At 49.9% G+C, this 12815-nt stretch overlaps 1 protein-coding gene across 10 annotated transcripts in view; it reads right to left on the reverse strand.

Moving 5' to 3' along the window:
- The window catches only part of CASZ1 (castor zinc finger 1), a 446064-nt gene that overhangs the window by 21387 nt on the left and 411862 nt on the right, over positions 1–12815 (reverse strand). For all 10 annotated transcript variants that reach the window (XR_013841587.1, XM_079986666.1, XM_079986664.1 and 7 more), the window contains 5 exons: positions 11828–11992; positions 7662–7834; positions 5311–6173; positions 1993–2134; positions 1092–1155 (listed from right to left, as the gene is read on the reverse strand). Coding sequence is in view for 9 of the 10 variants with exons in the window: in XM_079986666.1 (XP_079842792.1) it covers positions 1092–1155; positions 1993–2134; positions 5311–6173; positions 7662–7834; positions 11828–11992 (1407 nt within the window). In the remaining variant the exon portion in view is untranslated. The remainder of the gene's footprint in view (positions 1–1091; positions 1156–1992; positions 2135–5310; positions 6174–7661; positions 7835–11827; positions 11993–12815) is intronic.

Genomic DNA, 12815 nt, shown 5'->3' on the forward strand with positions numbered 1-12815 from the left:
AGAAAGAAAAAACTGGCCAAATTCTACGAGTTTCCTTCTTTGGAGAACAACCCCCCCCCCCAAAAAAAAACCCCACCCTCTAACAATCCAAATCAGCAGGTGCTTTGACATATTTAAAGAAGAGCTGAAAATACACAGTGGCACAGTCCAGCTCGATAATGTGCTAAAAGAACAACTGAAATCCTGATGAGAGAAGGAAATAAAAAGCTTTCTGGGATGGATGGACAAGGGAAGGCAGAGAGAGAGAGAGAGAGAGAGGGAGAGAGAGAGAGAGAGAGAACACATCAGACAAAGTCACATTGTCCTTTCTGGGGGGTTCTGTGCCCTGGCTGGATCTCACGCTCAGAGCTCAGGGGAAGAAAACAGGGATGCCTCGAAAACTCATCACGCAACAGGACACCGAAGGCTGGCTTTGAGGATACCCAGACTGCAGATGCAGCTGGCTACGGGGGGCACAATTAATCTAGCCAAAGTAGCATTTATCATGTAAAAGGATGAAAAAATATATCTGTTGGGTGCATAATTATTCTCCCCTGCCCCAACTTAACAAAAGAATTATGCACTTAAAAAAAAAAAATATTCCAGAGCAGTGGCATTCAAGGGTGCTGGAAGCATGGAATCAAAGATCCTGGCTCAAAACTTCAGGTATATCCTGCCCTCCCCCACGCTTGCCCTGCTTCCTCCACTCAGAAAAATAACCACCTGCCACCACCTTCAGAAAACTTTTACGGTAAATAAATAGAATTAATAACAGGAAACAAAAGAGGAATTGTCTGGTTTGGAAATTAAAAAACAAACCCCTTTCGGAGGCCTCCCGTTTCCAAAGGGATAGGAGGGTGGGGGGAGAGAGAAGAAGATGTCAGAGGCTGCGATATATTTCTTCAGCCAGTTCATTAAATTAATTCGTAAGCAGTGGCTCTGAAATTATACCCGATGAAAAATGGTCTCAAAATTTAAATGGTACAAACTCATCTTATTAGAGGCAAAACATTAAAAAACAAACGCGTCTCCCCCTCCCTCCCCACCTCGCCACCGTGGCTTTAATTTCTCTTGGTGGGGGGAATGAAAGGCCCTTGATGGATGGCTCTTACCTTATTCATAAGCGAGGATAAAAGAGATGAATTTGCCGAGACTGTGTGGCCATTTGATTCATTACTGGAACACACAAACCAACAGGGTTTAGTTAAGATGTGCATTGGTGAGGGCGGGGGGAATGACGACGACTGCAATTAATTCTCCTTTCAAACTGGGGTCCCCATCATCACATTCCACCTGCTGGAGAAGGACGGACGAGGTGGGAGCCACTCTCTCCAGCCAGCCAGGGTAAAGCTCACTGGCCTAACCAGTCCAGCACCTGAAGGCTTGGCTGAGATGTAAGCGGGAGAGTGACAGTTCTTACGTCCAACAGCCAAGTTGTTGTCCTGCTCTTCACTGCTCAACCCCGTCCTGGTTCTGAGTTATAACAGCACTCCAAGGAAATGAATGAAGGGTGTCTGGATGCCAACTAGGCCAATGTGCCACCTTCCAAGTGTTTTGGGCGACAACTCCCATCAGCCCCCCCCCAGTTGGCATAGCTGATGGGAGTTGTGGTCCAAAGCACAAAAGAGGGCACCAGGTTGGCAAACAGTGCCTTAAAGAAAGCCCATGCGAGCAGCAGAGGGAGCTGGTTGCACCGCACAATGCAACCCAGGCAAAACTCTGATGGATTCACTACACAGCTAAAAAGGGTGAGGTGGAGTTTAAGGGTACGTGAGCCAGGCTGGGGGCCACTGAAAAGCTGAACAAACAGGACTGGTGCACAAACTGCCATCTCCAATGACCTTCTTCCCAGCAGCAGGCCTGGCCACGTTTATCTTAACCACTTTAGTCAGATTGAGAGGCTTCTGATGATGCCCTCTTCCCCACCCACGCTCAATGCAGCAAGCTTTTAGGACATTGCCATGTTCCTCTCCCCCATCACCCAAATCTGTCGCTGCAGAGTCTCCCTCTTACCCATGATCCTTCACACTCAGGTCCAAGCTGTGCTCCTGCAAGGAATCCTGGGTCACGGTGGACACGGAGCCTGGATTCTCTGTAGCCTCTTGCTTAATCTGAGCTGGGTTAAACCGTCCAGGAGTGGTTGGTTGTCCATTCCCTGTGTTTTAGAGAGGGAAGGAGAGGAGGGAGGGAAGCAGGGAGAGAGAGAGTGGGGAGGAAAACCCATAAAGTTTTAAATAAGTAAATAAAGGAAGCCAACTGACAATAAGGATCAAACAATATCAAATAATGCACAAGAAAGTAAAAAAAAAAACCAACAACGGCAACAGTAAGGTTGGAGAAAAAGAATGGCCTGAGTCTGCTGGTCAGCATTTATTGCCGGGTTGACGTGATCGGTTCTGACGTCCACCCCGGCGCGGAAATTCTTCCAAGTGATAATTATTGCAAAATTATGTCAAAGTTGTCCAGGCTACGGGCCCTTTAAAGGAGGAGGGCGGCAGGAGCGAGGGGGAGATCTGATGCTCTGCGCAAACTGTCATAACTAATTTGCGGGGCTGCCTCTTAAGCGTTTATTAAAGACTCTGTTAATGCTGAGGCAATGTGGCAGCTTGAGACTGCTAGTCAAGCCCCCTTCCCATTCCCCAATCTCAACGTTGCCTTGGCGACCGCGCTCCGGCCTCCTCACTGAGCATGCCCAAAAGGAACGTCTGCGGTGTCAGGTCTATCGAAACTGACAGCCAATCAGATTGGTTCAAACTGCGCGACCTCTTCCGCCATCTTGCCTTGTCCCAGCCAGAGAGGGCCACCGCCTGGCCTTTGGGTCTCTACTCCTTGTCCCAAACTACGTTGGAAAAATCTAATTTTTTAAAAATATATATAATGAAATTGCTTCAAAAGAAGAAGAAAAAATTAGGGGCAAACGTCCCATAAAGTTACGAAAACACATTAAATAAATAAAAAAAGAATGAGGCAGACGCAGAGAAAAAGATTAAAAGATGGCAGAGGGGGAAACTGCTGACAGGAAGATGTCCGCCGGGCTTTCATCCACAATCCCCAAGTGACTAAAATATTAATCTACCCGGAGGCACTACAGCTGACGGTGAACTGCTTCACAGACAGCAAGTGGCATTTTATTTTTTAAAAAGAGGAAGAATAGTTCCTGCGATGACCTCTCTCTTTCAGGAAAAATAAATGATTTTAAAAAAAAAGGTTTCTGACAACTTTCTGCACAGCACTGGCCTTTTGGTCCCTGAGAAGGACAAAACGGCATCTTCCTGCCTCCCCAGCTGACAAGTCGGGTGGTCTCTTCCAACTCTATGATTCTATGATTCTATGAATGGTGACAGAACAGTGTTTTTTACCACACCTGAGAGTAGCAGGCTGACTTAAGGGGGCAAAACAGGCCATGTGGCACATATAGCTCTGTCTTTCATCACCTTGCTATGTGCTCTCCCTCCCCACTCCTGGCTCCCAGGCATGTGCTGCCTGAGGCAGCCTCCTCCTCCTGCACAACAGGAGGACTGGCCCTCCTTTTGCAGGCCTCCACCTAACCTTTCTATCTGGCCCAACATTTTGTCCTCACAGTCGCCCACCAGGTGTCCCAATGGGAAACCTGAAAGCAAAGCCAGAGTGCATATTTCAAATACAGATGGAGTGTGAATAGAATCTCGTCTATTAGTCTACTGCTGGAAAAGCCTTCCCCATTTCTGTCTGTCTCTGTCTCTCTCCACTCTCTGGAAAGAAGTCATCTTGATGAAGAATGCAACAGCAATCTAACTTTCAGTATGACCAGGAAAGTCTGATTCCCTCCATTTGGGCTCGTGCACATTTGCAGCAGGCTTAAAAACAGGCCCGTGATACCCAAGCTTCCCCGGCTACAGCTGCAACAGGCCAGCTATGCATCTTTGGCTAGCACTGCGAAAGGCTCCATTAGTCACAGTAAAAGCCCCTAATCTGGCTGTGAAGTGATCGGGCTGCTGCTGCTGCTGCTGCTGCTTCTCAAGGAGTCCCGAGATGGCTGAAGGAGTGCTGCTTGTTCCTTCAGATCCAGGAAGTCAAAGCATCCGAGGCAGCTGCCGTTCCAAAGAGGGATCAATGGGAAACTAATCTGGGTAAACATCTCCTCTCCTCCCCACCACCCCAGAGAAGGATGGCAGCAGAGGACAGAGGAAACTGTTGGCTGAAATAGATGCTTACAAGGAGCTGGCAACGATCCAGGGTTCATGCTGATGTGCGGGAATAGAAGGGGGCCGAGCCAAAGAGTCAGCTGGGGCAGTTTTACTCACCAGAGGAAATGGGCAAGTCATTGTCTTGTCCAGAAAAGACATAACCCTCCCTGTTTGCCTCCAAAACCTCCCTGACAAGTCAAAATGTGCTTCTCCCAAAGACCTAGAACAGGTCAGCCATGATGGTGCAGTCAGCTCAGATTGGCATTCCACCATCAAAGAATGACTGGGTCGCCACCCATTTATTTTGCAAATAGGCTTTGTGTTACTGCTGTATCTCTCCCATTCACAGGTCCTTAATGAACCACTAAAAAGGTGGGACTCTGCAGCTGGGCTTTGAGGCTGGGACAGCAGATTGGGAAAGTCACTGTGTGTGTTTCAAAACCAAACCTGCTTTCTATCTGGGCAGCTGATCTGGAAAACAGGTAACAGAACAAAAAGTTATCTTCCTCCCTCCCTGTTCCCTTGAACCAAGGTTCAGAACAGGTTCTGGGCCCCCTTCACAAGCACATCTCAAGAAGAAGCCTCAAACTATATTTGTGTTTAAGTGTCAGGGACTGGCAGAACGCTGACGAGTGTGCATTGGGGGAAGGGGGCTGGAGTCTGACTCGAGAGAGGGGGCAGTGCTCTGTGGGGAGCTGTACCAGCCAGGAAGCAAGAATCAGAGGCAGGGGAAGCTTCAGAGAGGGAAAAAGAGGCCGGTCAGGCAAGTGAAGGGCCAGGTGCTTCTCAACTCTCCCCTGGACCATTGGCTTCCAGAACCAGGAGGGGATTGAAGAGGGATAATCAGAGGCAGCTTCCATGCAGACATAGTCTCTAGCTGCATGCGTGCAGCCCATTGGAGGAAGGTACATAAACTAGTGGAGGGAGAGTGGTTCCCAGTTGCTGCAACTGTTCCATAGTGCACGGACCTGGGAATAGCTGCCTAGATGCAAGGTCTCCTGAGCTGTAGAAGCAGCTGTGTTATCTTTGACAATAAAAAGGCTCCCCACCTTCTCCAGTGTGATGGAGCAACCCAAGTCCCTTCTTTCCCCATGTGTGTGAGATTTCCAAATCCCGACTGGACAAATAACCCCCCTCTTTCAACCAGGAGGGCCAACAAACTCACCTGCCTCCACAGCCACCGAGGGCTTAAGTGCTGCAGCAGCCAGCCTGGCCATCATTGGTGAAATCAGGCCTTTGCTGGCGGAGATCCTCTCCATGATGGATGCTGCTGGAGTTGGGGAAGAGGTGGCCGCTGCCTCGCTGGAACCTGAGATGGCCTGGGAAGGGGAGCTGGCAGACGGCGCTGGGTTGGTGCCGGAAGCGCTGGCGGCTATCAAGCTGGCGGAGCCGGCGGGCAGCGGGGTGGCGACCCGGCTGGGGAGGATAGGGAAGTAAGAGCCCGCCGTTCCGGGAAGTGCTGCGTTGGAGAGTGCCAGGGCCAAAGGGATATTGCTCGGGAGGGCTTGGGAGAGTAGGCCGGGGATCTTGGAAGCTGTCGGCATGTTGTTGGGTTTGCTGGAGGCCTGTGAGGCCGAGAGCTCTGCCGCCGAGGAGGGCGCTCCCGGGACGATCAGGGAGACGGAAGACTGCTGACTGGTGGGGGAGGCACTCAGGCTGGAGTTCTTAGAGCTCATGGCGGAGAAGTCAATGAGGTCGTCGTTGCTGGACTCCTCCTGCTCGTTGTCCTTGGCCCCCAGGAGGGAGGCGGGCAGGCCCAGCACGCCCGAGCTGCGGATGTGGCGGCGCTCGTGCTTGCGCTTGTGGGAGGTCATCTGGCTGGTGGAGGTGAAGGTGAAGCCGCAGCCGGGCCGGATGCAGTGGAAGTGGTTGGTGGCCTTGCTGTAGACGCAGCCTTCGTACTTGCACTCCTCGTACTTGTAGAACTTCTTGAAGCCGTCCTTGGCATAGGCGTCGTCCTTGATGTGGTAGCTCTTGTGCTTCTCGATGTCGCACTTGTTCTTGAAGGTGAAAGTGCAACCAGGACGCCTGTGAGGTGAGGCAGGGAGAGCAGAGGATCAGGCATAGAACAGGGCAGGCATTCCTATATCTGAGCAGAAGTACTATGTAGAGCAGTTCGATCTCCACCCGCTACCCCAGATCTTGGCTTCATTTTGGAAACCACTGTGCCAAACTATGCAGATAGCAACCAGGGTTAAGGAGCAAAGCTCACCATTGCTCTCACAGGAACTTGGGAAGATGCTTTATACTGAATCAGACCATTAGTCCAGTGAGATCAGTACTGTCAGCACAGAGAGGTAGTGGCACTCCAGGGTTTTAGACGGGAGACATTCCCAGCCCTACCTGGAGATGCTTCTGGGGATTGGAACCAGGTCTTTCTGCATGCAAAGCAGATGCTCTGCTACCCTTCAGGTTCAAGTGATATGCCTCAAATACAAGGAGGTCTGAACTAAGCTTTGGTATAAGAGAGATTCCCGATTTGTAACTAGATCCACCTCCCCGCCACCATCTTTTCATTCTTTGCTTTTCCTTTGTTCTCTCACTTTCTGGTATATGATTTTTTACATGAATTAATATTTTTGCAAAATGTTCCTGTCTCTAGTGGTACTTTATAGAATTATTATTTTTTAAATTTCAGAGTCCCAGCAAAAACCTCAGAGAAATCCACATGTACATTTCTGTCACTTGGGGACAGGAGAATGAAATAGTTAGGTTGTAGCCAATGCTAGTCCTACTCAGAGTAGACCCACTGAAGTTAATGGACAGGACCGACTGAGCTCTATTGATTTCAGTGGGTCTTCTCTGGGCAGGACTTAGCTGGAGACAACCCACAAGCTCTTGTTTGTGAATGAGCTGCCATAGATAGGAATATTCATATTACTCCATGGGTCATCCTCAAGTGGTGTACATCAGGAATGAAGAACCAGTGGCCCTCCAGATGTTGTTGGACTCCAACTCAATTCAGTCCAGTTGTTGTTAGACTCTGGGCTCAATTCAAAGTGTTGGTTTTGACCTATAAAGCCATATGCGGCTCAGAACCCAAGTACCTCAACAACTGCTTCTCTCCACATGAACTGACTTGGATCCTGCAACTGTCATCTAAGGCTCTTCTCTGTGTGTCCTCACTGAGGAAGGTCTAGAGAGGTGGCAACATGAGAATGGTCCTTTTCAGTGGTGACTCCACACTTGTGGAATGCTTTTTGCAGGGAAGCATTCTTTTCATCTAATTTTAGGCACCAGGCGGGAACTTTCCTCTTTACCCAAGCTTCTGGCCCTCAACGTGAAGGGTTTCAAGTAGTTGTGGCCTCTTTTAATGGGGCAGGATCTGTAAGACCTGTCTTTCTTTGGACCAGCATGTCCTTTAGATTTTTCTTGGTTGTGCTTGTTGTAAACAAGAGCTGCCATCACCAATGGCAACTGTAGCTCAACATGTAGCCCCGAAGGGCACCAGGCTAGAGAGGAGTGATGCCCCCCCGGGGTAACCTGAACTCTTTCCCCCTTTTGCAGAGAGCCTACCTGCAATGGAAGTGAGTGGTCTTCTGCCCGTAGAACTGGCAGTCCACCGTGCCACAGTCCTCCGTGGCCCGAAACCGCTGGAATCCATCATTGATGAGCTGGGTGTTCTTCTTGTGGAAGTTCTCATGAGTCATTACGTCGGAAGTGCTGGTATAGACTTTGTTACAGCCCACCTGGTGCAAAGGAACAATCAGGAGGGGGGGGGGGTGAAGGTTGGGTAAATGAAAGAAAGAGTGACATATAAGCTCACCTGAGAGACGTTGCTGGGGAGAGAGCAGAGAGTTTATAAAGGACAGGAGCATCTCCACCTGGGAGAAATACCATGACTTCTGAAACTTTCCTGCCTGGCAGCAGAGCAAAAGGGTCAGATATTCGCTCCAGCTACACTTAGGGCATGGGGGTGACAGAGAGTAGGACAAGGGAAGCTGCCTTATATTGTGCCAGGCTATTTACCAGCCTAGGCCAGTATTGCCTACTCTGACTGGCAGCAGCTCTCCAGGGTCTCAGGCAGAGTGAGGTCTTCCGTATCACCTGCAATCTTTTTAACTGGAGATGACTGGGATGGAACATGGGGCCTTCTTCCTGCAAAGGACATGCTCTAGCTACAGGGTCCCTCTCCCAAAATAGCAAGTGGGGGAGAGGAGGAAACAGTCCTAAAATTATGGCCTATCCCACTTAAGGTAGAGGAGTTGGAAGGTCAGGCTGGCAGCTGCTGGATCAACCTGGTCAGCTTCCAGCAAGTGGGTCTGCTTCCACAGTCCAAGGTGACGTAACAGCAATATGTAACAGAGACAGGCACATGTGATAGTTGTGCAGGAGGCAGTATGCCTCTAAATCCCAGCTGCTGGAAATTACAAGAGTTGTTGCTGCACTCAAGCGCTGCCTGTGGCCTTCCCCTTGGGGCGTCTGGTTAGCCACTGTGAGAATGGTCAGTGAATGACCAGCGCAGGAGACTTGGCTATCCTATCAAGTTGGCCACGGGGAATGAACACCCTTTGTCATCTGCTTTGCTATAAACTCACAGGCGTGATGTGTGTGTGTGTTGGGAATGGAATGCTGAAACCCTACCTCCTCCCTCAGCTGTTCCTGAGCAAAGTGAGCTAATTTGCCATATTGAGTAAAATTCCAGTGGAATCTGACAATGCCACTGTGCCCGCCAAGAGCGCTTTCGCCCTCCCCACCACCTTCTGTGTGTCATGTGCCAACGCCTGCACCATCTCAGAAATGAAGCAAATCAAAACACCCTTCCTGTCTCCCACCCCCACACCAGCCCCATACTCCTGGTTCGGTTCAGCTTGGGTTGATACAAAGAGGCAATAACAAAACATCTGGAAAACACCCAGGGGGGAAAAAGTAGGGGGCGGAGGGGAGAGAGAGAGAGAGAGATCCGAAGCGATTCCCGATAGAACATGGGCTTCTTTCCACAGTGACACCTTGAAAGAAGACAGACCCGGCCGTGGTGTTAAAAGGCAAAATTAAACAAAAAACTCCTCATGAATAATTCGCAATGGGGCTCTTTGTGCTAAAGCATGAAAAATGTCCATTGGTATAAACAACTAACTGAATTTTGTCCATGCCAATTATGGACATAAAGGTGGGGGGGGGAGGGAGGAGAGGGCCAGGCACAAATACTGCTGTTTAAGAGATATTTGCTCGATTTGGGAACTCTTCCTGTTCCAAGGCCTTTTCTTCTTAACATGGGCATTGGCTTCGGGCAACCCTTTCTACCCATTCCCACAGAATTCCTTCCGCACAAACGCTTTTGCTGCGGGGCAGCGGATCCCATTGTAGGAGTGTGCTCTCTGTTCACATGGGCTAGGCCTGCTTTTGCCAGCTTAGTTTCCTCCCAGAAGTTGCTGGACCCTCAACTCCCATCAGCCCAAACCAGGCAGGCAGGAGTCATGGATGATGGGAACTGGGAGTCCAGAAACATTTCGGAGTTATCCTGGGCTGGGGAAGACAAAGCCAGGCCACCCTTTGCAGGGTAAGAGGACAGCGCAGAACAAACCCAACACCCTCCTGTGGCCCTCCAGGTCAGTGCTGATCTTCTCCCTGAGGGGACCTCATAAGCTTCCATGGAAACCCATAAGAAGGGCTTCCTGGATCAGGCCAATGGCCCATCTAGCCCAGAATCCTGTTCTCACAGTGGTGAACCAGATGTCTGTGGGAAAACTGCAAGCAGGACTGGAACACCAGAGCCCTCTCCCCTCCTGTGGTTTCCAGCAACTGGTATTCAGAAGCAAACCGCCTCCAATTGTGGAGGCAGAGAATAGCCATTGTGGCTGGCCGGTAGCTGTTGATGGCCTCCTCCTGAGCACCCATGTGCTTGGTAGAAACGAGAGTACACCCAAGGGCTAAATCCCCCTTGCACAGGTAGGCTTAAAGTATTTTAGGGTAAGGGATCTCTCCACACCATGGCTCCCCTCCTGACAGCCTGATTTCCATGGCTGCAAGAGAGCCTGAAGAACAACAGGCCAGCTCCTGTTGTTGCTGGCCTAAAACGCCCATCATCTCCCTGACCACTGAGCATGCTGGCTGGGGCTGATGGGAGCCCAACGCCACCTGGAGGCCACAGCTTCCCCACCCTTGACATACGGCTTCCGGAGATGGCATGATTGCAAAATGGCTGGCTTTGGAAACCCCCCTCGCAGCGACAGGCTGCACCATAATTCTCGCAAACCTCTTTTTTCCCTGGCAGTGAGAGAGCCAGCTTCCTTTCTTCCCTTCTTTCTTTTGACACTGGGCTGTTATTAATATTTGATTGGCTTAGCAGCTGGCTACAAAGGGACAAACGCGATTGCTAAAGGGCAGGCCTTGCGCAGAGAGGTTGTATATCAACAGAGGAATGCGGCAGTTCTGATGGCCTCTCTGGCTTGAGGAAGGAGCACCCTGGAGAGAGACCCCCAGAGCTTGACCCTTCCATCACTCCTACAAAGGATCTGCCCGGATGTGTGTAAGGGGGAAATATCAGCTCTCCACTCCAAACTCTGGCCTTTCCCCCACACCCAGGAAATGTGCCTGTCCTGGGTACACAGCGGAGCTGTTTATGACTCTTCTTGTCAAAATTTGAGCGGGAATGGACGGAATCAAGCAACGTTCCCCATTGTTGCCTATGGCACTCATCTGAATAAAAAGCTCTTTAGAAAAATGCTCATTTTACTCATCTTTGGGTTGACTCTGATAGGTGAGCCTAGACAGAGAGATTTCTGCCCAAAATCAACCTCCTGGTGAAACAGGGATCTCTCAGAAATCTGTGCCTATAAATGGGGTTTCTAGGTCTGCCTTCTGCAACATGTGGCTATACAGATATTATTTATTTGTTTGATTTATACTCTGCCCTTTTCCCGAAAGGAGCCCAGGGTGACAAACGTATCTGTAGCATTATTTTAAAAAAGCCTTCTAAAAGCAATAAAAAGCATTCCAAAAACTATTAAAATCAATCACATCCTTTTGGCCACTGTGGGTTGCCAGAGATAGAAGGTTGTGGCTAACAAAATGCTACTCAAGAGTAGACCCACTGAAATTAGTGGACACATGTTAGTCAAGTCATTAATTCCAATGTATCTAGTCTGAGAAGGACAAGCATTGGACACAACCCAATCTCAGACATCAAATGTGTGGGTAAGCAACGACATCTGGGGCACTATGGTTGGGGAAATCTCTTCTAGATCTCCTGATCCCATGAGCTGGCACAATAGGCAGGCAAGATGAGCAGCCTTCCCCGAAGCAGCTATGGGGGGATCTAGTAGTATCTTTAAAGATAAGAATCCCATTATGAATCCTCACAGCAACGTGTTGGCTCCATGGTGGAAGATGACTTTTGCTCAAGGAACCATAGGAAGTGGCCTTCTACTGAGCCAGACCATTTGTCCATCTAGCTCAGTACTGTCTACACTGGCTGGCAGCGGCTCTCCATGGTGTCACCAGCCCTACCAAGGGAGGCTAAGCATTGATCCTTGCACAATGCAGGTGCTCTACCGCTGAGCTACAGCCCCCCCTCCCAAGGAATCTCTGGACCACACACACCCCTCCCAGCCTAGCTCCAACCTGGAAATGCATGCCACGTGTGAGGGTTGGTGGCTCTGTTAAAACACCCATGCAGATACTAGCCCTGGGGGTCCCTTCGCTCTCCGTGCCACTTGATGGCAGAAGCCCAGCATCGTTACCTGCATGCAGTGGTAGTGTGTGCTTTTCCCATTCAGGTGGCAGCCGTGATAGTAAACGCTGCAATCGTCGAGCGGGCTGAAGCGCATGAAGCCGTGCTGGAGGGAATTGTCCCGCTTCTTGTGCATGTTGTAATGCCGGATCACATCCTGTTTGCTTGTGAATCTCTGGGGGGCAAGAGGAAGACACAAAAGAGGTGAGGCAGGGTGGGAGCAGGGAGGCAGGGGCAGATCTTTGTCAATTTCAGTTTCTCTTTTTTCTTCTTCAGTGTGCATAGTTTGGGTTGCCCAATTTCCACAAGAGTTTATCATTTATTGGGCTGGACCCAACTAAGTGGGACACGGGTGGCGCTGTGGTCTAAACCACAAAGCCTAGGGCTTGCCGATCAGAAGGTCGGTGGTTCGAATCCCCACGACGGGGTGAGCTCCCGTTGCTCGGTCCCAGCTCCTGCCAACCTAGCAGTTCAAAAGCACGTCAAAGTGCAAGTAGATAAATAGGTACCGCTCTTGCGGGAAGGTAAACAGCGTTTCCGTGCGCTGCTCTGGTTCGCCAGAAGCGGCTTAGTCATGCTGGCCACATGACCTGGAAGCTGTCTGCGGACAAACGCCAGCTCCCTCGGCCAGTAAAGCGAGATGAGCACCGCAACCCCAGAGTCGTCTGCGACTGGACTTAACGGTCAGGGGTCCCTTTACCTTTTTACCCAACTAAGTTAGACCCAACCCATAGAAATCAATAGTCCCAAGTCAGTTTTACACCATTTAATTCCAATGAGTATATTCTGAGCAGGACTGAGACTGGGTACAACCCAATATAAGCTTTTTTTGTAAGCAATTTCATATGAGACAACACACTTTTGTACATTGTTTTCCTTGATACTTTGTGTGGATTTCCCCCTGCAAATACATTTTTATACACGGTTTTGGGTCAGAAAACTGCACTGCAAAATCTGGAGAATTGCAGTGTTTGAAGGATAGCTGTCTTTCCATTCAC

Source organism: Podarcis cretensis (genome assembly GCF_951804945.1).
Source record: "Podarcis cretensis genome assembly, chromosome: 8".
Lineage (NCBI taxonomy): Eukaryota > Metazoa > Chordata > Lepidosauria > Squamata > Lacertidae > Podarcis > Podarcis cretensis.